Below are 27,230 nucleotides of genomic sequence, written 5' to 3'. Positions count from 1 at the left end.
GTGTTTTAGAAAGTACATTTACTAAAACTTTATTAATAACTATAAAAAAAGAATTCTTCTTTTTAAATAAAAAAACTGTAATTTTTTAATTACTATTGCAATAAATGAACTATTCTATTCCTATGAAATCAAATATCATACTATTAAATTCGTGTTACTTCATTCCAATCATATTCTGCTATCAGAAATAAATTAAAAAAAAGTTAATACTTACAAGTTTTGCTTGCAAGATCTATTAGATCTGAGCTTCTCACGAATATAAAGAGAAGCGTTATCGACAAATTCTATTCACAATTTTTATATAAAAACACTTAATAAATAACAATATAAATATAATACATCTACAAAATGTAAATGTAAATGTAAAAAAATTTAATCGAGCGCGAACATAGTAGCATTGTTTGGAAGAAATTAATTATAGAGAAAATAAACATGTCTATCAAAAGATGAATATTTTCTTAGAATTCGCCAATTTGTTCTTCATGACATTTCTAAATGGAGTGTAATTACGCGAATTGCATTATTTCTCTATACGCCACTAAAAACTGGATGTGCCACGATCGATTCACAAGTGGTAAGTAAGTTTCGTTCGCAACGTGTATTTGCTTTATATCGGCGCAACCATATACTTACGTTTAAATGCGATTGAAAAGAGGTTGCCTATTCTGCAAGGGATTAAAATTTGTAAATGGAAACGTATGCGTTGTAACAAACATGCATTTTATCAATTTTCAGAATAGATGCAATTTCAATTCAAAGATATGAATTATTGATTCGCGTTAAAACGTGCATTTATCTTTGAGGTCTGGCTTGGTCTATAGAATCATCGAAACGATTAATAAGAGTATTTCTAGCGGCTTCTTCCTCCATGCTTCACTCGGCTCAGTCTAGATTCTACCATGGATTTGGATATGTTGGAGAAGCGATTCCTAAAGATCACGAAAAGATTCGCGAAGTTAGGCGGTATTTGGCCCGATCAAAATAAATATCTCAAATGCATTTCGTGGATTTTTATATACGTTATTAATATACCTTCTGTTGTTGTGCAGGTGACCAGGTGTTTGTTCATATTTTATGTGTATTTCTTGTGAGAGGAAATTCTACGAAAATTATTTCGCGAATGATCACGAAGAATTCGTAAAAGATTAATATAACTATTACTACTTAATATAATATTTAGTTAAAAATATTACATATAATTGGTTAAAGTTAAGATATATATTATAAAGATAATTGGCTGTATAAAATTGTGTTTCTGGTTGAATAAAAATTAATATTAATTTTTGCCAAAAGCACTTTCACTGTTTTTAATAAAAACAGAAAATTCAATGCAACGTTAATTAATTATTAAGAAGTGGAAATATTTGAATTTATATTTTCGATTCTGCTATGAGTGATTATTAACTAGAAAATAGAAAAGGAAAAAGATAAATTAGTACGAAATAAAAGGAAATTATTTAAGATGTACGTTTCTTTGTATATTAAATAAATTTGTGTAATTCGATAGCTAAAAGAATATACAATTTTTATAATAAAAATCATTTTTTAGACCATGATCCATTTAAATAAAATATTCTGTACATCAATCATATCAAATATTTGAATCTCTTTTGTCTCCTTAGTGATTCTGCTATAAAATTTTTAAGGAAATTTCAATTTAATTCAGTTTTGATTTTAGGTAGCAAGGATTGTACATATGTCTACTATAAACGTGATAGTAGAGCAATCAAGTATAGCAACTGCGATATTCCTGTTGCTATTAAAAGAGACTAATTATATTTTGAATGCAACGAAGGTGAGAAGACGCTTAGCAATTAAAGTTATCTTTTTAGTTTAAAATAAATTTGAATAAATTGCAGGTTAAATCTTTGTTCAACGATATGTACATAGATTGGACAATGGACCGACCGAAAGAGGAAATTGAGATTATGTCAACATATGCCCAAAGAGGATCTTTTCTTGCAACGTTCTATTTTTGTGAGTCGATTCATATTTCCAAAATTTCATCGTAATTTTAATTCAAATGATTAAATATAAGAAACATATTTTACTTATGACACGAAAATGGTCTCATGGAATTGAAAGAAAAGAATAAATTACGAACAATTAATTATTTTATTTTATAGTTCAATGTAATTTGTGTACAATAGAATTAACGATATATCTGCAATTCTCATTAAATGCATATCATTGAAAATTTATTAAAATTTTCAAAATTATATTATAGTTTAGGATTTACAAATTATCTTTTACATAACGAATCAACAACAAATAATCCCTTAAAAATATATACAAATATTTTATTTCATTATATCCTCTGATTATTCAGAATTGAGACAATTGCTTATGTTGATATAAAAAATAAACTTTTAAACAATCAACACTTCAGAATCATTTTACTGTGATATATTTTTCTCTCTTCTTTCCTTAAAATATTGAAGTAACTATTTTGAAAGCAGCAAAAGAATAAATTATAAATCAGTTAAAAAATTAATTTCCAATTCAATTTATCTCCATTCAATATCTTCTTTTCTTTCAATGCATTCCTCATTCTTCTTCAACGTATATTTTTAAAAAGAATATTAATTCTTTTCCAATTTATGAATCATTCTCTCTTGGATGATGGATTACATTCATATTGGAAAATTATGAAAAATTTACTTCCAGTAAACTCATTCTTTTGCGCACTTTTATTCTTGCAAGTGCCATGGACAGCTCGTTTGTCGTACATGATAAAATCACAAAACACGTCCCCGCCTATGTTAAACGTCGTACCGGGTTACTATTTCGTCGAGGATGATCACGACTATTATTACTTCATCCAACTGCACATGAGCCTTTCGATAATCACAGTGCTCATCGTGTACGTCGGATATGACACTTGTTACATGGTGTTCGTGCAGCATGTTTGCGGATTGTTTGCCGTGGCCGGGTAAGTAAATTTTAATATCACTTTCCCTTGCAAAATGTTCAAAATTTCGTTCAACGAAGATGGATGGTTCTTCAGATATCGCTTCAAACACGCGATCGATGATTCTGCTTCGAAGAATTCCGAAGAAAAGACAGAGATGTGTAAAAGAATACGTTCTTCTATTCAAGGACACGAACAAGCTATAAAGTTCTATTTCCATTTCTATTTTTATTTATATTTTACCTTTACGTGCAATCAGTTACAGAAATATTTGTACTCTGCATTTTTATGGAATAAAAATTAAATTTTTTCAGTTTTTTACAATTTTTTTTTTTATTTTTAATGGAACTATGTAGCTGGATTCACTTAAACTAGTACGAGATAAAATAAAATTTTAAATTGTAAGATGTTTAATTTTTAATGCTTTGAAAAATATCTATCTGAAATTGTTTTCAAAATTGAAAACGTGTTAAAATTTTTGAGAATTGATTTCAAAAAGTTGCATCACGTGTAATTCATGTTTTACGTATGTATAAACTTTTAATGAAATCGGAATTTTTTCCAGAATTTTCTTGTATAATGTACGAATATTTTTGTGATTCTATATTCATTAATGAATTAAATGCCAAAATTGAAGTATATTAATATATCAAGTAAAAGTATTAATCTTCGATCATCATGAATTCGAAACAGGTATTTAAAGAAAATCGAGGATGCACATGTTAATTTACTTTTTATATCTTTGGGTCTGATAATCATATGCTTTAGTATCACGTTGCTAAAGGTAAATTTAATTGAATTTTATTTCACTTATACGGTTGAACATGATCGATGATTATTCGAAATTACTCTTGATCATTCGAAATTATAGGTCGTTACGATGGACTATTGTTTGGATTTTTATAAATATTTCAGCTTTTTAATGATTCAATTGATACATTTGTGCTACGTGATGATTCAAGGACAATTCGTGATAGATTCGTGCAACGAGATTTACTGTTCAATGTAAGTAATTACGATAGAATTTTCTCTAATCTGTGACAAAGAAAATCCTTTCTGACAATGATATTCTTTCTTTTCATGGTATGAAATTTTTCTTGTTTCATTTTCTAATTTATTCTATAAATGACTTACAGATACGAAGCGTCATGGTACGATATCAGTCCAAAAATACAAGCGTTATACATATTAGCACTGCGAAGAAGTCTAACTCCACCTCGTTTAACCGCTGGTGGTTTAATAGAATTGAATATGCAAACTTTCTTAGAAGTATATATATATATATATATTTAGAATTAATAATATTCTCGAATAATTACAAAATCATTGAAACAATATTGGTATTTTCAGGTAATAAAACTATCTGTTTCGTATTATACAGTATTAAGATCGACGTAAAGAAAAAAAAAAAAAATTTATATAAAATATTTATGCGATGAAATGATGGATGTTATTCAGAATGATATATGTTATCGATATCACTATAATTATAAAAAATACATATATAATATATGTAAATATAATATATATATAATATATAATATACGTAATTATACAAATAAAAAAGAGGTATAAAAAGAAAGATAGTTTTATATTCATTTATATGTTTAGTATACGAATTCACTTAATGAATTATAAAATAATCATAATAAATTAAATATTTCAATGTTTTTAATCTATAAAATAATTAAAAAGTATTAAGAGCACTTATAAAAGCTCACGCATTAAAAAGAAAATTGAATTATTTTTTATCATTGTTGATAAGATATTAAACTAAATATAATTTCCAATGCAATATAAAATAAAAATATATAAAATTAAATTCAATCGAAACGATGTCCATTTCTAAAAATAGGAGTTCTGAAAAAGTTTTGTATCATGTGTTTCGTATATTACAATATATAAATTTAATACCACTTGAGTGAATAATTTCATTAAAAATAATTATTCTCTTAAATATTTTTCATAATAGCAGAAGTTGATATCGCTATTATCACCACGAAAGGTATAATTATTACTTCTGAAAACAAGTCGAATTATTCACGTATGTATGCATATGATCGAATGCTTATTAATCTCGCTACAAAATATTAACCTGGAATCTGGACCGTGGGAGTAGGTCAGCTTAAACGTGCACAAAGCTCGGGGCACTTTCTCACAGAGGGAGCACAGACAAATATCTTTCAAGCTATTCACGGCTCGATGAAGAAGATAACGATACGAAAATCCGTATAGATTCTTCAACTCTTCTTTTCTTCAAATTCCATTTACCAATCAATTTTATTCGAAGTTATATTCACGTTTCCAAATAATCGCCATTGCCATAAATTTATATAAATTTAATTAATACACGAATACTTTTTGCGATTTTTAACAGGAAGAAACATGGTTTTGATGGTTCTCCTTCAAATGGAGAAAAATCATATCGATGAACGTGCACATCATTTTTTGTATCAATCATTAATAAGATAGTTAAATAATTCCATCCGGATATTTTAAAGGTTTAGTACATTTAACAAGGAAGAATAAGAAGAGAATTAAATCGCCTATTTTTTCCCAGGAGGATCGCTGTAACAGCAGACACGTAGCAACTTGTTTCCAATAAATATTACATGAAGAAATGAAAACGAAGTATCACAAAAAATTTGCTCCTTCACATATAGTTTACACCATTCTCGATTTTATCATAGAGAAAGCCAGTTAGAAAAAAAGTACACGAAATGGATCAAGATTTGCATCACATTATGCGAAATTTGGCCTGATTTCAGCAAAATTGAAAGTGCAAAAATATTGAAAAGGTAAAAAGTTTCTTTCTATCCATATATTATACAAAATGGTAAAATATATCCCTAAATGATTAAATTGTTATGCAAAAATATATAAATAATCTATCTGCACAAGTTCGTCCATCAGTAAATCAACTTAACAAATACTTATTCCACATTTCTTTTTCTAATTTTTAAGAAAACATTAAGCAAGACTACGTACTAAGATTTACAAAGCATCCAATTCCAAAAAAAAAAAAAAAAAACAACAACAAAATCTGAATTCCCAAATCAGAGAATACGAGAGAACCCTCGATTTCTTCTAGTATCATCCCTGTTGCTCGCTATCTCCCCTTTACATGCTCGAAAGAAAGCACAAAACATTCTCTTCTGCATCCACGGCGATCGTGTACCGCGTTTCTAAATCAACATGAATAATGATTTCAATTACCATCGTTCTTTTTTCGCTCCCCCGTTTTGCGGAAGCGGGTTTCGGTGTCTTATTACTCTCGTTACAAGCACCCGCTTGTATTCAAGGCCGTGGGATCGGGCCAGATCGTAGCGACCTTGCGGCCACACTCGAGCCTAGTAACCGCGATTAGACGTGACTATCGTTGGAATCGTTTCAGCCTCCTGGGCCAGGAAGAAGGAAGAGGAGGAGGAGGAGGAGACGAGCGAAGGAGGATGAGAAACGAGGAAAGACACCGATGATGGAGCTTCCTCGCGATGTCGTCCAGGAAAAACAGGCCGAGGCGACCTGGAACTGGAGGAGGAATTCGTCTTCGGGATCGAGCCGGTTGCATTGCGCTTTGGCGCGGCTCTCTTGTGAACCAGGTCAACGATGACTCAGTTCTGACAGCGGACAATAGTTTTATTAAGAGACAATAGGGTATAGGATTGATCTATGACGCGTTTTGCATACAGCGTGGTAACGTGGCCGATCGGAAGGATGCAATTGAGCCTCGAACAGCGAGTGAGTTATTATTGTTTCCTGCTCGTAAGTATACATGTTGGGAAATCGATTGGCGTCTATGAAATGCGATGGATTTTTATCGAGGAATTTTATTTTTAATAAAAAGGGAAAGGAACGCGAGGAGAGAGGAAGATTTGTGAGAAAAATTGTATCCGTTGCAAAAGTTGGAAACAAATTTTTCATTTGTCCAATTTCAAATATCATTTTAAAGAGTGAATAGTTTATAATTTTGGTTCAAAGTTTGCGATATTTCATTATTCGTACCCTCTCCTCTCATGCAAATCGCGTCAAGAATTTTAAATGCGCATCGAGGGATGTTTAAACAGGGTCGAGCGAAGGAAATTAATCATTTCGATTGAAAACCACCCCTCGAGGGACTTGCCGAAGGGAAATAAATTCGTCGCCATTAAACGTACGACACCCTCCCTCTAACGTCTCCTCTAATCTTCTTTTTTATCCCATCGTCACGTGCCTCGGCTATCGTTACAGCTGCGCCCATTATGCGAGGCGATGCCATCCATTGAAAACCGAACTTAATCCAGCCAGGACAACCGTTCCGATATTCTCGTTCCATTACTCTTCATCTCGACAGTCCCGGTACAATGAGCTATCACCTTTCAACCCGCAGATCGATGATCTTCACCACCGAACGACACAACCTATACTCCGCATTAACATTCAGAGTATCGATCTCATTTAAGCACAAATCGAAACGAACGATTTCGAAACAAGCGATCGAGTTTCTCGACTCGTCGGTCTTCTGAATTGGAGGAACGAAGGAGAAACTCAAGAGAGAAAGAAAGAAAGAAAAAAAAGTCGTGGATCGGCGCAGGTGTCACGGATATGAATTCGAATTCCTCGTTAATAGGCCGGTTTTCGATTCGAAATTATGCCACGCTCGCGCGCTTACGTACGCGCACGCGCACGCGCATGGCTCGGAGGCTTCTCGCGAAAGTAAAGAATCTAGAGTAATTGGCCAAGTCGGGGCAAGGAGAGCGAGTTTTTCCTTCTTTCGACGGATATCTATCGCCAATGGATATCGTTAATCCCTCCGTTTACAGGACAATAACGGTTCTATGAGTAATTGTGAAACGGTAGTAGTTTGGATTTCTCTTCGGTGTTTTAAAATTGTGTTACTCTTAGAGACGCGGTCGATGTAATTGGTATGATTGATGCCCGTTGTAAAAGGTATGCAATTATTAAGAGTTGAACTTATTTGGTGGTTATATCGTATCGGGTAGTTTATTGCCACCTGTGATGTAATTAACTGTTACGATAAGAATGTGTTAATGGGTTAGTTGATAAATTGTCGGTGATAATAATTTAGTATCGTTAAATACGTCATAAAGGTTTTGTTACGATTTTTTACTGTCGAACAAAAAAGAGAACAAACAGCGAGATAAATTAAATTGTATTACGTATCAGTGAAATCAGTCGCTTTTTTTTCTCGTTATATAATATTTGAGAATATCGAATTTAAGAATAACAGTTTTTTTTCTCCCATTCTATGAAAACATTTCATTAATATAAAATAGAAAGTATCTTGATTTCACATGAACAAACTTTTCCAACTTATAAATCTCAAGTTTTAATCTTCTTTTCTTGCCATATTACGTCTAACAAATTAAATCTTCGAATAAATTGGATTATTATTTATATGGATCTCGAGAAAATTCGTATAAGTTATTTTAATATGAATTTGTTAATCTTATAAGTGTAACTTGCACGGTAAAAATAAAGAATAATGTCAAATACAGAATATACGAAGCTGGTAAATTGAATTAAATTACCATTAAAGTAACAGTTACTTTTTATGATCAATTATTTCAAAAATCATTTACTACAAGAACTATATTTATCACACATAGGTTAACAGCTTAACTACTTTGAACTTCAATGAAAAAAAATATAGTATCTTAATTGACAATGAGATAAGTATAGAAATATGCTCATATTCTGCATATCGGTATCTCGTGAGAAAAATATATATTTGATCCAGTAAATTTATATTACAATAAAGCAATAAAAGAAATCGCCATTTTTCAACGATGGCGATTGAGATTAAGGAACGCGAAAGGACGACAGCGTGGAGTGGACACACCAATCGAAACGAATCGAAATTGCACAATTTTCAATCGACGATTCGCGTCGCGTTTTCCGTCGGAAGCCACGAAATCATGGTGGCTCGTTCGCACTCGTGGCTCGCCACACGTATCCCGAGGCCATTTATTAACCCCGCTGAAAATTTCCGATGAGACGAGTCGTTAAGACCGATCGTTTGCCCAGTCGAGTTCGTCGATCACGAGTCACGACTTTTACCTTTAAACAGGCTCCACGCTCAAATTGACGACGTGAATCCATCCCATTTGATTTTATCGCACGCGAGCTATCATTGGTTAATGCCTGGTTTAGCGATTTCTTTTGATTTCGACAATATCATAGTTTCATTTTGTCGTTAAAATAAAATTTAACATCGAGGACGAAGAGAAATATTATTATTAATTATTATGAAAAATTGAAAGTCTTAGGGATAGAAGTCAGAGGTGAAAGAGACATTTGTATCAGAGATTTTTCCTCTTTCCATACGAGGAAATTCTTATTACTATTTCATTTTATAAATTTTATTCTTCTTATTCCTTCAATTTTCACTCTATCGATCTAATCCTTAATCCGATTCGGCGCCAGGATATTTCAATGAAACAATCAATCTGGCAATATTCCGGCTGCCAATTGATTTCCTCTTCCATTCCATGATTGTTCGTCATCGACCAATCAAAAGTTGAAAAATCGAATACGTATGAAAAAGATATCGTGTATTCGTTTAAAAAGTATTTCGAAATAAAGAATAAAATGGAAAAGCAATTATTCAAAATAGAGAACGAACGAGAAATCATGAATCTTTAAAAAGATTCCTTTCAAAATAAAATTAAGAAGATTTGAAAGAATAATTTGTTCAACGAATAACGTCATTTATCGTATCGATCTTATAACGATATATCCTTTCAAAAGTCACCTCAATACTTGACCATATTTCGATCAATCTTTTTGCAATACACTTTTACGTCGTCCCCCAGAAAAATCACAAATCCGAATGCATCCACGCGACGAATCATCGACGAAAAGATCAGAGATAAGAAAGAATAAAATTAATTCGACAATTCCTATCTTCCCCCATAAAGCAACGGCCGTCAACGATGGCAAGATTTAAGCGTGTGCCCTTTACCAGCTACTACCCGCATCGAGAAGACGCTCTGCCACCGAATCCCACGGCCGAGGCGCATCCTGTTCCGCGGGCGAAATTACGCTCGTCCATAATTTACGCGCGGCAAAGCACGCGGGCCTATCTTTGTCCTGAATATCGGCACCTATCGCGATCGAGCGAAGAAATGTAGAATCGGCCAAATGGCGGTTTTCACTCCGCTTTCTCGCGCGGGGAAAAATCGGGGCGAGTGACGAACGATCGAACGAAAAGTGTCCTCCGCTGTCGTCCACGGATGAGCTTCCGTATGTTCGTGGTTCGTGTACACGGCTCGATTTCACGGGCGAGCGAACATGGAAGATGACGGCGATAGCGAGGCTGATTGGCGTGCGATAAAGGAAAAGCGTTTGTGGCGTGTGCCTCGTTTCGAGCCATATACGGTTTAGCCTAATTTCCTCGTCTCGCCCGCCATCTCGCGGAGTTTCTCGTAACAAGGTAGAGAAGGAAAGGTTGCTCGCTTGTACAATCGTGAGGATATCTTTTAAAATGGAAAACGCGTTGAATGAAAAATGCGTTCTTACTAAAGTTTGTTTTTTCAACGTGAACATTATTCTAAGTAAATCAATCAATTTTAAATAGTATAAATGTACGAATTGTTGTTTGATAGATGAAAAAAATTATTGTAATTATTCTTATATACAAGTTTTATAAACTTCAAGTCACAATGATTATCTTTTAAACTAATGACTCGTTTGAATTCAAGTTTTGGTTTCCATTCTTCATCGAAATATATTTGAAATTATACCTGTAATCAATTGTACTCTACATTAAAATCATAAATTTTTAAACAGATTTTCTTCCGAGTAATATTTCAATCAAATAACTATTATTACAATCATTCAACTATTTATATTACCATTTATTGCCTATAATACCCTAAATTGCCAATCTTTCAAAGACTAATTATCCTCCAGTCGATCAAACATAATCGAATTCCTCCTATTCCTCCTAAATTAAACCTCTATCATTTCGCCCTCTCCTGTGTCCTCCCTTTCAAGGTCGTAACTCATCGAGTCTCCAGGCAAGGAGGATCCTCTCCCCCTCCCGTTTTTTTTAGAATTCCTCCTCGTCTCCCGCTCTTCAGCCTCGTTTCTTTCGACCGACCCCAACCGAAAAAGAGAGGAACTTGGACGGGAGGAGGGGTTGGGAAATAGAAAGGGCACGTCGACAGTTTCGCGGAACCGAGGAGGATTTCCACGTCCTGGAACTTTCTCATATTGATCCCGGCGAGGCTGTTGAACGGCTCGACGTCTGCGTCTAAGATGTCCCCCGCGTAGGAGGAAGCCCACCCTTCCCCTGCTGGAATGATGCATTGCGGCAGCTTGGACGCCTATTCGAACAAACTAGATCGCCGTTGATATCGGGCCACGTGTAACAGATAGAGATCTCGCGCCCGAAAGGAAACGCTTCGAAATCGATTCCTGGCGTGGGCTTCGCGTGACCTGGCGCTGTGATAAGTAAGTATCGCCATTTTCTGGTAAAATTGTCTAATTTGGAATTATGGATTAACTGGTTTACTTTCTATTTGGGGGAAAATTTCTTTGCTAACTTTTGCGCGAGTTATGTAAAATTATTATTTAATTAAGATCAGTTTGGTTTATTTTTTATTTGCAATTATTCTTGGAGAAAATTTTTTTTCGATTTTGACAATTGTGAATTTATTGTGAAATATGTGTATCGATGTGTTTCAGAGAGAACGAAATAGAAATATCGAAGCAATGAGTTGAATTGATGCCTGATATTTCAAAATAATATGAAAAGGAAATAGGAATGTCAGAGATAGTGAAGTGAAGCATATATGTTGAATAGATGGAAATACCAAACCTAGTAAATCGAAGTATTAAGAATACTATTTTTAAAGTAAATGAAATACGAGTAGCAAGATGATTAGATGATTTTATGTATTTTCAAAAGAAGATAAGAATTAAAATATCTAATTTAATTTTATTGATCAAGATTTCTGAAGTAATCACTGTCTATTATTTTTATATTTGAAGTTATTCTCATAGAAAATTTCTCTAATGGACAATGATTTTTATTGGACTCTATGAAAGAAGTATTCATGGTATCTCAAAGTAAAGAGAATAAAGTAGCAATGTAACTATAATAAATCAAAGTATAATCTTGTTGAAAAGGAAAGTTTCGAAATAGTTTGAAAGAAAGTATACTTTGAAATGGAAAGAACATAATAATAATTAAAAATTGCAAATAGTTATTGAATAAAATGATCTATCATACAAAAAAAAAATCATAAATCGATGATATTCTATATAAAGCTCGAGAATTACGAGGATTAATAAATATAAAAAGGAAATGGATCGAAGCATCTCGAGCATTTATTAAATAACGATATACATGAATGAAATCACACTTTTCGATGATATATTCCAACTTTAACGTTCCTGTCACGTCATCGAACAATCCCTAAAACGAATATTTCCACTTTTATTACGCAATCGAGCATCGCTTCCCTTACTTTCTCAATACTTCACAATCTTCATTTGCGTATCAATATCATTTTCTTCTGCACCACAAGAGATCAACGCTTCGTTTACGAACGAATAATTCAACTTTTCGAAACGAATTCTTTTCCTTAAATCCAATCTTTCAAATCCCTCGAGGAAAAGGAATCGATTTAAACTTAACATCGCCTCAAAATTGAAACTTCTAATATTTATTTACAGATATATTTCAACGTAGGATCGACGAATCTTCGATTCTCCTTTTCCCTTCTCAATAAAGTTCATTTTCACGCAATGCTTTTGAGTTACGAAGAAGTTTCACGAGAGAAGTCTGATGAAGGGAGAAGAATCGTTCGTTAAGCAACGAAATCTTCGCGAGCAAGTGCGCGGCCATATATTTATTCGGTTCGTAAAAGTTTCTTTACGAGGCAGCACAGTTTACGACACCGAGCGCGCAACGTTCCTTTCTTGGCCGCCTCGAAATCGGCGATTTCGTTGAAACTTTTCAACTGTATCGCTCGTATAAATTCTTTTTTGAGCCTTGGTCACACACGCTTACGCCGAATCATCCTATGGTAAAACCGTGAATAGACAGAAGTAAACAAGTTCCAGTGTAACATTTTTGTCATCCTCCGTTGCCTTCGTAGAAACTCGTGAAAGAAATTTTGAGGCAGCCACATTACGTTCAAGGATTGATTATAATTAATTAATGAACCGTTTCAGACAAAGTGTTGTGATCAAGATTGTCTTAATAATAATTCTAACGCGTTATAATTTCATCGAAGAAATATTCCATTCTTAATTAATAAAATTAAAAGTGTTGCATTAACAATTACAGGTCGAATATTCTATATTAATTAATCGAAAACGAAACGGATAGAAATGTTGGTTCGCATCGTATACTAATTGCCGGCTGGAGAGGAAGGTTCAAGGTTAAGATTTTTCTTCGTCGAAGAATCGAGGGAGCGAGGCGTTCGCCGAATCGGCGTTCCAAGATGGGCCGGGTAGTCAGACAAGTTTTAAAAATACTTTACCAAACCTGTGCCGTCCTGTCCCGAGACTTTTTGCATGATTTGGCGCCAGTTACCGATTCTCATTCGCTCGACTTGTTGGTAAGCGCTTCCCTTGGTGCAATGAACTTTTAAACTAATTATGCGAACTGTTTCGAGAGATTATGTAAGAAGTGAATTAATTTTGATTTTTTTTTTCTTTCTTCATTGCATTTTGATGTTGAAATAAAAAGAAGAATTTTAAAAAAATGAGAGAAGAAATTGTTTGTTTAATTAATCGACTTTTGTCGAAACTTTCTCTTTGAAAGTCTTTAAACATTTAATCTGAAATTTAATTGAGGATTATTTAATTTTTCAATAATTAATCGAGGATAAAGTTGCAGTGTATAAGATATTGTTTGATCGGAGAAAAGAAAATATAAGAAAAGATTAGCGATTAAAGGATAATAAAAGATATTTGTTTCAGATAAATTATTATTATTAATAGAAATTTTATTAATAGAATATTAAATAATCTTTAAATGATAAATATATCATAGTAAAAAAACACTTTTAAGTGATTAAAACAAATGAAGCAAAGAATGATAGAAGAATCCAAATGCCATTCAAGATCACTTCTTCAAGTATTATATAAAATCACAGCCAAGAGGTACAATAATAGAATAATGGAATCTCTCAATATCAAGAATAAGTTGGAATCTTCCTACATACTCAAGTTGAAGGATATTCTCAAGAATGCAGGAATAATGTCAGATATATCTTCTCAAAAGGTGTGGCTTCTGTATACATTTTCCTGTGAAGAATCTTTCGCTTCCATTCCTCTTCCCCCTGTCTTTCAATGGATATGATAGAACAATCCTCAATCAAACAAAATTATCTTAAATTTCTTTTAGATAATTGAAAAATTCTGCTTCAAAAGTATCATTTTATTTTTGCATCCACAAAATTTAGCATTTAATACATTTCTAAAACATTCTGTAATAAATTAGATTAATTTAGATGAATCAAAAACAAACGAAATTATATTCACAATTAGAGATTGGCATGAATATTGATAAAACATTAAGTCAAATTAAATTAACTCTAACTTAACTTATATCTTATCATTGCTCATCCAAACAAAAAGCACACCAATTGATTACTTAGATCAACTTGCACAATCTTCTTCTCGTCAACATCTAAAAATCTTTATATTTCCCCTCCACTTCGATACAACAAATAGTACAAAAACAAACGACACATTCGTCTCTCTCTTTCATAAAAAAAGAGGAAGAAATAATAATCGCAAAATAAAAGCTCTCGAAAGAAGTGAAAAGAAGCGCGTTTTAAACTCGAAACACGCTCCTACCGGAAGAGACGCCGACTACGTATCAATCCCCGAATATATTAATACGAAACTACCAAAGTTCTCTCCCTTCTAGACTCGTTGTTCTCCGGTATGCGGGCCGCGTGATTTTTTCCTCGTTCGTTCGCGAACGCGCGACAGGACACATATTTCGTCGTCGCCCTCCTCCTCTCCCCCCTCGATTCATCCTTATCGAGAGGCAACCTTGCCTTCCTTCGTTGTCGCGACGAGAAGAAGAAACGCAACGTTTCGCCGCCCTCATCCGCCACCCGCGGCGCATTATTATTTAACGCCGCTTACATAAGTAATTCTACGTGTCACGTTGGCCGAGAGCGCAAGCGAGCAGCCTCCTCCCCCTCCTCCTCCTCCCCCTCCTCCTCCTCCTCCTCCTCCTCTCGATTGTAGGCGGCGAGAATATCGCCGAGAGAAAGGGATAAGGGGAAAAAGGATAAGGAGAATCACGAAGGAATTTGACGCACGAGGATCGAGGTTGGAAAAAGGATTTTGCAAAATGTAGCCACGGTATGAACGGTATGGACGAAGTGAAAGTTGCATTTTGCCCTCGGTTTATATATGGATTTTGCATCGAAGATACAAAGTCGGAGTGGGCGGAGTGGTATACGGTGTTAGGAATTGCGATTCGTTCGAATAAATCGATACTTAGGCGAGGAAACTGGATGGCATTTCGTGGCGCGGGGAAAAAACGGGGCAGGCAGTGTGGAGAAATTTATTTATTTGGGGGAAAATAAAACTGCGAGGAGATCCAATTGAATCTATCTTCCACTAATTCGAACGAGTGAAAATCGGGGAAAAATTCGAAATAAGAGAGAGCGGACAAACCGACTCGCAATATATTTCGCTCACGTAAACACGTAGTCCAAACGTCGAGGAACATTTCCTCGGGAGAGGAGGTTGAAGGCGCGACAAGCAACAAAAACTTCGTTGTCCGCCAAAAATTGTCGGCCAGAACTCCGCTCTTTCCAGAAAACAAAGTCCCTCCTCTGGAGGGGAGAGAGAGAGAGAGAGAGAGAGAGAGAGAACACGGTCGCAAAAGTTGTTGGCAAAGTATGGGCGGCGGTATCTGGCGGCGGGTCGACACTCTTTATTTTCGCTGTCGCGATACCGTGCACGAAAACACGGGCCCCGATAAAAGGGGGCCGCGGAATTTCGCGGCAAGTGACAAATTAGCTTGCCACACGGCGGCTCTCCGTACCAGATCGTGGCAACATATTTATAGAGCGTCTCGCCGCTAATGGTAATCCAGGTGTTTCCTCGCCGACTCTATTTTCGTCCACCCGTTTATCTCCCTCCGGCCCACGGGATCCTCGCTTTTTTCTCTCTTTTTATTCGTTTATTCGTCTCTCTCACTTTCGTGGCCGACCTCCTCCCCCCCCCCCTCCCTTTCTAGCGTTCACCTTAGAACAAGGTGAATAAATACAAGCGTGGACATTACCAGATAATGGCGTGATTGTTAACCGCAATTCATTTCACTACCTACGTTACACGGCTCGCCGCGTGACGTCCCTGGATTTATAGCCGCCTAAACGCTCTTTCGAAGGAAGGAATCGTGCGCGCCACCACAACGATGTTCCGCGTTAATCCGCTTCGAGAACGCTCCGCAATTTACTCGAGCGGACGCTTCTTCTTCCTGCGGGGCTTGAGAGAGATTAAAATGGGCGGGAATAATTGAAACGTCTCCGTCTTCTTGCTCCCGTTTTCAACGGATGTACCCATGTATGTTGGGGGAGCTAATTGGGGAGGTTGTTATATGCTTGCTCTGAAAAGTGTGCAACACGTGTGTGGCATACTGAATATATTCCTCTCGTAAGGATTGTTCAGTTATGCAATTTTTCTTTTTAGCTGGAATATCCAGAGGATGGATTCAAGAAACAGATTTGTTAGAACTATTTGTTAATTCTAGAGGCAAAAATACGAATTGACTCTTTCACGTGCAAACGCAAACAAGTCTTCACCACACTTTTATCATATATTGAACCTGATTAATCGATAAATTAAACTATGACAAGGGGAATAATACGAATATATTTCATCTATCTTCTCTCATTGCGAGAAAATGATGAAATGATCTAAATTCCACCGATTTGTTCGCGGGTGTGCCGATGTCCAGACGTAGCCACACGGGTTCACCGAACTGGGTGTTCAAAAATGGGCCTGGCCAGGTTCGGGAAACGAATCGAAAAGGGTGCTGCTCGCTCGCAGCGTGAGTCATCGCGCGAGTTGGCACGGGAGGAGTTTAATTCAGCGTTGAACGTGTCGCCAGCCTTATGGGCGCGCTAACGCGTGGTGCCACGGTGCGTAATATCATGTAGGTGGCACTAAAATGGGTGAAGGTAGCTCCGGGGCACAATGGATGCTGGCTACACCGCGATGCAACAAGTGTTAGCCCACGCGTTTCACTACACGAAACGAACTACACTGGCACAGGTACTCTTGCCTAGGTGTGGGTTAAGGCGATTAACCTGTATTAAATCGCTTCAAAAGTTACTTTTATCCTTGTGGATTATCTCCGATTGCTTTGGAATTTTCGTACGATTGCCATTTTTCTAAAAATGGTTGGATCGATCGGGTTTTTATTCGAAAAATTATCTTTATGTTATTCAGATTCCTCTGCTTTTGGAAATTTTATGATTGCATATATTCTTTTTCGAAAATTGCAGGCTCTGGACCTTTATTAGCTTGTTTCTTCGAAAGATATTTTTGTTTCTTTATTATAGAAATTTCTTCGGAGATTTTATTACGATTACATAGAAATGTTAATTTATTTTGTATCAACAACAATCGAATGACGATCCAATCACAATTAATATCATATCAAATTACAAAAGCGACAGAAAGATTGAAAGATTATCGGTATACGATCACTTTTTGACAAAGGAATGAAAAGAAAAAAATGTGTGGATAGGTAAAAGTTTTCCAGTCGATTTGCGTGGAGAACGCGTGCTGTTATCTCACCTTGAAGCTGTTTCTCGGATTTCTAAGCACCGCCAAGGTGACTTCAACTGGCTCCTGTTCTCTCCTTTATCTTCCGGTTGAATTGCGATCGAGGACCGTGGCGTGAGAAATGCCAACACCAACGCTGCTTCTCCGATTTTGGATCGCTCTGGTCTTTCTGTATTTTTTTGTCTTTGCCTTTTTTTTTTTCTCTCTCAAAATATGGGAATTCTCGTGGGATGTCGGGTAGACGGTTTTTAGACAAGTATTAAGTTCATAAAGTTTTGTAATATTTAGTATAATATTCGATGGTGAGACAAATATTATTTCTTGGTTCAATTTTACTCGTGTTCATTCGAGAATATAAATTTACACGAATATTGTATAATATTGTAACAAATGTTATAAAAATCTCTTTTTATAATAATTGAATAAGGTGTAAAAATGTATTTTTAATAAAGCTGATCAAATATAGATATTTTATTTTCAGGATTTTGAATCGAACGTAGAAAATATGATTGAAATATCGATGAAATATTAAATGAAATTTATTAAGAATTTATCGTGGCAAATATAAATGTACTGTGCAACGTTAGTAAAATATTCAATAATTTATTTGTCTTGATCTTAATCATATCGTTGAAATCTCGGACAGCATATAAACCTCAATAGGAAATTATTTATCTATTATAATAGATATTTAAATGAAATAACGCTTTTCTCTGATATCTTTCCCGTCGTTATTAATAATGGATGAGATTTTAAATCGAATCTTTAATATTTGCTCAATATTCATCACAATAAGTCATAAGTCACATCTATTTATCATATTTCCAATGTATCTAATTGTAATAAATAAGTGAAACGTTCTCCGCAATAGGTCATTAATCATTTTCATTTATGATTCCCATCTAGCTATTGAAACAAATAAGTGACGAAATATCTTTATTCTAAAATTTTCTACATAAATAACACGTAGAAACGATCTGTGGTAACCTCTTGGAAACCGACCTTCTCATAGGTCACAACCTAACAAGTTAAGAAAGAACTTCAATACTATACTATAATAAAAATTTATATCGATATGTAAAATCTTTATACTCTGTTTGAAATATCAGCGACAATTATCACGCGAACTATCCCAAATAATTACAGGCCTACCGCCAACGTTTCAATTTTAGATCGGGATAACCTATTGCGTAACGTTATTTACTTAATTTTCCGCTTATTTTCTATCAACTTTCAAATTCATCAAACGTCTCATTTAAATTGAGCAATCCTGTCAACAGTTGTAATTTTCATCCAGAGGAGAGGAATACGATGGCGCCCCCCTCTCCTCACGGAAATTATCCGCAGTCGTCGAATCGAGGTTGCAGAGAGCGCCTCTCACGGCCGCCAATTAAACAATTTCCGTGCACTGAGATCGAGTGAGATCTTTGATCTCTCGTGCCAGAATATTCGCACTTTTTAAACTTGCAGAAATTCGCGTTCGATCATCGAGAACCCGTTTCGTTTTCGCGAACGATTAATACCGTCGTCCCATCCTTGTCCTTTTTTTCCACGCATCTTGGCCCGTATCATTTTCACGACAGAGCATACTTTCACCCGACAACACACCGTAACAGGGGCTCCCCCTTTGTTACGGGATCGCGTGCCTTTCGTCGCTTCCATTCCCACGTATTTTTCATTTTACGATTATGCGTTCGAAAGTGGCCCATTTTGTATCTTTAATTACTTTTGCGGAAGTTTCCAGAATTGGAAGTCTGCGTTTGGAAATTTGTGTTGGTGGTATTGTTGGTTTCATTGTTGTCACGCGTCTCTCGCCATAATTTGATCGAAAGGAGCAAATTTGGGGGGGGGGGGAATGAGGCGTCTTTGAAAGCAATGGAATCGAATACGAACTCGATCCTTCGAAGATTCTTAATTATGATAGAATTCTATTTATGGGAATGAAAGTTTCGTTGACACTGAATGAGCACGTTGCTTTTAAAAACGTGATAAAGTTATTTGTCGAATTATTAATGTTGTAAGGTAAATTTAAAATTTGCGATAAATAATTTTCAATAATCAACTATGTAATAAACTAGATAATTAAATCTATTTGTCTCTTCTTGTCACATGAATCAATTTATATAAATATAAATTCGAATTCATAACAATGTTTAAGGATATATTATCAATGCCATTACCAATTACACACCAATTAATAATTTTTTAGTATTAATAAATGGAATCCCGGTATAATAAATTACAAATAAATATAACCAGGAATACATTATATTTTTTATTATATTCAACCTAAAAATTATATAATTATTATATCTCATTCAAGCAATACGAGATATAACCTCAATATACAACCAATATGGTAGAATCTCATTAATAAGACAGATAAGTGGATTCAATCAACAGGATTTCATTGGTATTACTTAAGTTTATTATTATACCTTACGTTATGTTAAAGTTTTATTGTCAATTTCAATAGATTCAAGTAACAGTACATCGAAATAAGAAAAGTAATTATTAATTAACCTATTCCCATTTATCGATAGGAAACCATTATCGATATTTGCCCCTACGAATGCACCCGGTTTCCTTGTTCCACTCCTAGAAATCATCATCGTCTCCCGAATTAAGATCGAGATCTCTCTCGATTGAAGATCGTTACAGATATCCATCGGTTGGCGTTAAACGCGCAAAAACGGCATTTCGCGGGATTAGAAGGTGCAGTCGGGCTGCGGTCGCCCTTCAGAGCGAAAATAACGTCCGAGCAGCCGTCTAAACCGGTAAAATTAACCGCAACAGGTGTAATTTATACTGGTAAATTGCTGTCCCTCCTGCACTATGTACTCGGTATCGCGTATACGCGTGTAATTACACGTGCACGTTTGTGTGCGCAAACGTGCTTTCAACACACTGCGATGTGCCTCTTTAACGCGGCCGTTTCCGCCCGATTAACATTTAAATATCTTATTTATAACCTGACCATTGATCTTTCTCGCGATTAGAAACACGGACGAAGATGGATGGAAACGGGGAGAAATTTAAGTTTCGCTTCAGATTCGTCCAATTCTATCTCTCTGTGTAACTCGATACTCGAATCAAGCGCAGCACCGTTTCGAAAGATGACATCTTTCTTTATATGTACGCTTCACTCGTCTGTGTAGGTTATGCATTCACTCAAATTTAATGTGCGTTTAATCCGTTTAATAATGATGATAGTAGGTGTAATTATTATAAAAATTTGAATAAAATAATTCATGTATTGTTATCAAGATTTAGAATAATAATAATAGAGAAGAATCGAGAAGAATTGTTTTAATGTAAAATCAAGCTATTGCAATTTACATAGCAAGGAATTTAATACTATTCAATTATATAAAAATCCATTATTAAATTCATGCCGTATACAGTTAATATCCCATCCCATCCTCATCGAATCAAAAATAATATCTAAATCACTGGACAAAGTTATCGTATATAAATCATCCGCAACTACAATTACAAACCTATCAATCTCGATACATCATAAAAATATCTAACACCAGCTAACAAAGCTACAAAAACTATCCAATACAATTAAACCAAGCACAATCTCGAAAGAAAGCAGCCAAAATGGAATCGAATTAACCAAACTAACTAAATTCATCATCCAGAAGAGAAGAAGGCAGTGGAACAACGACACGACCGATGTCAACAACTTGATCCAACCTCGAGCGAAACGGAGCAGAAATAGGACGTGCAATCCCTTGGGTTACAACGGGCTCGGGTGAAGAAGACGCTGCATTTCCGGCTGCGAGTACAATTCACGAGGACGTTGGCTGACGTTGTGTGTCATCGCCGTACCTTTGTCGTCGCATGAAAGGCCGGCATTGTTTCATTAAAAGAACCTCGCAATCCGACAGAAAGAGAGCGAGAGAGAGAGAGAGAGAGAGAGAGATAGAAGGTCTCTAGGAGGGATTCTGGTTGCAAGAGAGGATCTCTCTTCTTCTCCTTCTGCTTTCGCAACGATTCCTCCTCCCGCGACGTCCGCCCACCTCGATCTCTCGATCGTGACCTTATATTAACTGCAACACGGGGCTCGTCGAGACCCCGTGGACATAGACGGAATGGATCGTGGCCACGAGTGGCGAGGGGGGGAAACGGAGGGAGGGAGGAAAGGGTATGACTATGGCGAAGAGTCAAGTTCAAGGAGAACCTCTGGTTACCTCTCCTCGATTACATATCTGACGGGGGATCCGGCCGGTTCCCATGGAACAGACGAGGGAAACGCGCGAAATTCTCGATCGTGGAATTTTTTTTATTTCGAGAAACGAAAGAAAAATTCGAAATCGTACGAGAAAGTTTTATTTCCATACGTTCGACCAGAGATGTTTAATTTCTAGTATTTTCTAAATAAAGAATAATTTCTCTAACTAGGATTGAAAATAAAATTTGCAGCTTTTCATTTTACAATAGCAGCAATATGTATATGTGGTACAAGGATTTATAAAAATATCGATAAAATTCTCGTAATTCTTCGTACAACAACTTATATAAGCTTCGTGCAATTCAAAAGGATAAAGCAATGAATTGTATATGCAATTGAATTATAAATAACTATTATGAAATATTTAATCGAAATTAACACGGTGAGAAATACTCAAAATATCGGAAGAAAAATATTGTCTTGCAATTTCGCAATGAAAAATCGGTATCTTATTGTGCCATTTTAAAGCAAGAAGCTGATGATAATAATCGGACCACTAATAATTAAGTAACTGGATTTAAATATCTGGACTTGCTTCTGTAGATTTAAATATCTTTAACAATAATTTCTCTTTTACGTATCCGATTATTTATACGCAAGATTCAGGAAAAATCAGGAGCCCGTTGCTCGAAAACCTGTAATACGATTCACGGAGCCATGGAATTTAAATACCAAACACGCAAAAGTGCAATGTCGAAGGTGCTTAAGTCAGCCTTAAGTGAGGATAAAATCAAACAGAACCTTGCTGAATACACAGGATACCATAATGTCCACGTCTCGATCGCGCCAACTTTGGACCAGATTGTAAATCTTGGCGCGAGGATCTCGAGTGTTACGATAACCATATATAAAATCAAAGGACATTAAGTAACGTTGCGCAACCATGGCGCGTCTCGTCACGCAATATTTGCATACCGATCGTACTTCCTCGATCGTCGTGATGACATAACGCTCTCTCCTCCTTGCGTTTTCTCGAATCCACGGGGACCAAGTGTGACAATGAAGAAAATTCAACGAGTGATTACAGAAGCTAAAAAAAAAAAAAAAAACATTGAAAATCGATTGAGTAAATTGCAGATTTTTATCCTGTTAATAAAACAATCATTTGAACGAAATATCCGTAATTTTGAGTTTTTATTATAATTTGTTAATTGGAACATGTAACAATACGTATAATTATAGATTATGAGGATAATTTTGTCAAGATTTTCTGCTGCAAATTGGCTTATCTAGAAAAATTATTTGAAATACATTTTAATCTCACTATTATACTCTAATATTAATACTACTACATTCTAGCTGCTATTAGTTCTTATTCTATTGCATTTATAACTATCAGATGAAATTTATCGCGGTATTTATTTGTTTTGAATTTTATCTCTCAATTATTCTAATTTTAAATAAGCTAAATAAACGGACGTTTCTCTGTCTTTCATCGAACTCTCGCTTCGTCGAGTTACAAAATTAAATATCAATTTCCTCAAACTTCTGGAATCGAGTCTCTCAAATTTCCCTCTTCCTCTTCGTGCCCAATGCACGATCGAGAAGAAAACCGCTTCGAATGGGCCATCGTGGAAAGTGCAAAACGATCAAAACGATTACTACTCTTCTCGATCTCTCTTCTTCCTCCGTCTCCATCGTTGTCCTCTTTTACGCAATAAGCCAGTCGAGATTGTTGCGAATGCTCGATTTCCCCCGTGTTTCGGTTCGTCTCCTCCCCCCGTCTTTCGACACAAGATTTCTCGGATAAAAAAAAAAAAAAAAGAAAAAAAGAAGAACGTAATTACACGGTGCCGATATTGCCTGGCCCGACGATCCTCGCCTCCTTCAGTTGCCTTTTTCAGGAAAAAGGCGACTTATAATTGCACGGTTCCCGCTAAATTATTTATTAACGCGTTGCACGGACCGAGCCCTGATTCACCGGAAGATGGCGTTATGCGATATCCTGGCGAACGGCGGATGAAATGAAAGAGATTAATTTTTGGAACAGGTGGTATTATCTCTCTTGAGTTTCGTGTATTTTTAATAATAATTTCCTTTTCTTCGTATTAATATCAAATTTCAAGCAGAGAAGCTGAAAGTTTCGTTGCTCATTGTGCGAATGAGAAAATTTATAGCGATTTATACACTAAATATCAAAGTATTTTATCATTCTTGTTTTTTGTATGGACAGATCTGTTAAATGATAATTTTACAAAATTGATTGAAATTACATTTTCCATATAATTTTTCATTGAATAAAATTACTTTCTCCCAAGAAAAGTATTCGTTCTCAGTATTCTTGCTCAGACATTTTATGACTCGCTTTTTGCGTAGCAGGAATTTCCTATTCCTAACAACGTTGACGTTAGAACGATCATGAAACATTTTCCAAGAAAGAAGAAAAAAAAAAAAGAAGAATATATATATATATACGTTTCGGATTTTCCTTTCGTATCGTCATCAATAGTACTCTTATTCACTGTACTTTTCTGCAACTTATCGAAAATCAATATACCCCGTGACAGGAAATCCTGTTCAATTTTTCAACACGCTCTTGAATCTTGTCAAGCGTGTCAAAATTCAGAAAGAAAACGCGCCTTCTATTCAAACAGAACGTGAAACCTCGACGAATCCCACCGTTCCATTTCAATTATCCGGCACACATATATTCAATTCAATTTTTCCGTTCATTTAATTATTTTTCAGTTATTCAATTTGACGCACTTTCCAAGACCAGCCATCGTATCCATTTACGCATCCAAAAAGTGGGACGGCTACGTTGTTCTAAAACAAGCATGGCACAGAGTTACAAGCTCCTCCTCGATATTCATGGCTCAAGTGCCGATGCCTCGTATTATGATGTCGAAATGGTAAATAAAGTGGGACGCTCGAACCGTGTCAAAAAATTACGACGCGAGACGAAACGATTACACGAAGAGAATTGCAAACGCTTTGCTTATTTGCATACACTGCCGCGCGGATGAAATATTCCACTACGCCGGAGGAGGACGTAAAAATCGAAGAAAAATTGTCGAGCCGCTTTTCGCGATTCGACCTCGCGATAAAAGAGCTTGGAATTACTCGCGCTGAATTAAGGAGGCCGTACGTGAAAGAAACCTTGGAAATCGAAAAATTCGAAAATTTTAAACGTAGCTTAACTCGTTGATTTAAACGAATTTTACCTCGTTCAATCTTTAAGGCTCGTGTTCTTCGTGGAAACATATCATGTAGCTGATCTTCGAAATTTTCGAAGTTGTTAATTAATGGAGAATTCGAGGAGTCTTACATGGGTTCAAGGTTATCGAAGATCCATGAAATCCATAAAATTGCCATTATATTATCGAAATTCTGGAATCGTTAATGTGTCAAAATTTGAATCAAGGTTCTGGATCCGTGAGATATTGGAGTATTCAAAGTTTTTGGAAATTTAAACTCATTAAATTTTCCAATTATACAATCGATTACAAATGTTTCTTATTTTAGGAAATTTAATATGAATAGTGTATTTCGAAAAATTCGATTTTAATGAAATCTTGTAGAGCGTATGAGTTTTACGATTCATCGATCGAACAATCTCTTTGAGAGAATGAGACAATTTTCTGACAACAAGACGATAGAAAATATTTTAATTAAAGTTCCATTGAACGTTTCATTGAAAAGAAATTTCTATATCGTGTCATTACACATTGTTGTTCACGCATTTATGCAAAATAAATCAATGTAAAATAATTTACGGGATACGATATGCTCCAAAAAAGACAGGAAATATATACATCATAACATTCGATAGTTAATAATTTCATATTTGAATTTTCCTTGGTTATTGCACGCGTGAAACTGTACAGAAGACTTTTGCAACCGGCTGTACTGTGTCTTTCACACTTTGTTACTTATTTAGCATACGATTTAAGATAATCGAGCAAGCAGAATTTCCTTAATAAAAGTCATTCGGTTGTTAATCGAGCGATCGATATGGGCGATTAATTCAAGGCCAATCGAGTGATTCAACGATGAAATTATATTTGAACCACGTTACGCGTAGCACGCCACACAGGTGCAATGGTATTTAATTTTAGCACAGTAGGCGTTATCCTTGACTAGCTTCGCATGCCGGTTGAAAGGTGTGTCTACACACAGGTTTCGCGGCTGATAGTTAAACGTATTCCAAACATTCCACCGTGTCTCATTAAATCGTTTGATGGCTGTAATGGGAAGACGATCCAGAAGTGGCAAACACGTTCGAGAAATTCGTGCGATATCCTCGATTATTGTAAACGCGGCTACGTTAAATTTATGAATGAAAAATAGGTAGCCAAGTGTTGTTGAATCTAATCGTTAGTGCCATTGATATTTAAATTTTGTTTAAAGACGGGAAAGAGAATAATCCGTGAAGTTTTTAAGAGTCGAATTTTTTATTACGATCTAATTGTCTATCGCGTTTCGAAAGATTCTTTTCTTTTGAAAATCGTTCGTTTCTTCGATTGCATCACGACTTTTCGACGTTCATCTGTTCAAAGAATCTTTGAAAAGATTCTAACAGGTGGCAATTGAAAGGCCACAATTTGTAGAGAAAACGATAAATCGCTCGGCAGTTCTATTAATTATCCTAACAACAACACACGTCGTAATTTAAAAAGACTGACAGCCGCTAATTCTAGTTTTACTCATCGTCGATAGAAAGAACTCTGGTCAGAATACAATCAGACGGAGATACAAATCTATTACAAACGTAGATTACAATCTATACGTTTATGTATTACTGGCTACTATTGATCTTTTGAGACAAAGAAACAAAGGAATTATAAGAAGGGGATCTTATTAAGGATCGGAATAATTCCAGGAAAAATGAGAATAAATTTCTAAAAACTTAAACTTGAATAAACTTTCGAGAATTCGTCGATTCATAACTAATAATGTAATATCAAAATAATACACAAAGAATTAACGAAATATCATAATAAATCGAATATTTGAAAACTAAGAAAAAAATAGAAGTAACAAATAAATATAAAGAAATATGCATAAAATATCCAAGTATATTAGAGTATATTATAGTAGTTAATGGTCTCGTGGCGCTAGTATCGCCCCAAAAGTCGTCGTCATGGTAAAATACTCAATAAAATAATTAATTTCCCTTTCAAAGAATAGATATACAAATTTTCCTTAATTTCCAAACGTGTCCGTATAAAATTGACGTTAATACCAAACACCATTAATAGGAAAAATCTCGATTGAAAGTTAACCTCGTCCACAACTTTCAGATTTATCTTTTACCGCGTTCTGAAACCATTCATCATCGCAAGTTTTATTCTTAACGATCTC

At 35.3% G+C, this 27,230-nt stretch overlaps 1 protein-coding gene across 7 annotated transcripts; it reads left to right on the top strand.

Annotated features, from left to right (window-relative positions):
- Window positions 1–838: 838 nt before the first annotated feature.
- LOC147657062 (uncharacterized) lies at window positions 839–8,056 on the top strand. Of its 7 annotated transcripts, XR_015293188.1 has the most exons (12): window positions 839–1,049; window positions 1,679–1,795; window positions 1,860–1,977; window positions 2,668–2,932; window positions 3,008–3,118; window positions 3,605–3,695; window positions 3,783–3,916; window positions 4,048–4,180; window positions 4,262–4,480; window positions 4,887–5,709; window positions 6,306–6,673; window positions 6,756–8,056. XR_015293188.1 is itself a non-coding variant. In XM_012493300.3 (9 exons), the coding sequence occupies exons 1-9, from the start codon at window positions 900–902 to the stop codon at window positions 4,307–4,309; spliced, it is 1,167 nt and encodes a 388-aa protein (XP_012348754.3). In that variant the 5' UTR covers window positions 839–899; the 3' UTR covers window positions 4,310–4,493. The 7 variants fall into 7 exon arrangements, 2 of the variants coding, with proteins under 2 accessions (XP_012348754.3, XP_086767807.1); XR_015293190.1 differs by having other exon boundaries at window positions 2,716–2,932; window positions 6,306–8,056; XR_015293189.1 differs by having other exon boundaries at window positions 2,704–2,932; window positions 6,306–8,056.
- Window positions 8,057–27,230: the final 19,174 nt, after the last annotated feature.

The sequence above is a fragment of the Apis florea genome, unplaced genomic scaffold (assembly GCF_048593485.1).
Source record: "Apis florea isolate Af1SG1 unplaced genomic scaffold, ASM4859348v1 contig_3326_pilon, whole genome shotgun sequence".
Taxonomy (NCBI): domain Eukaryota; kingdom Metazoa; phylum Arthropoda; class Insecta; order Hymenoptera; family Apidae; genus Apis; species Apis florea.
The sequence above is the reverse complement of the archived record's forward strand: the minus strand, read 5'-3'. Positions and strand labels throughout refer to the sequence as shown.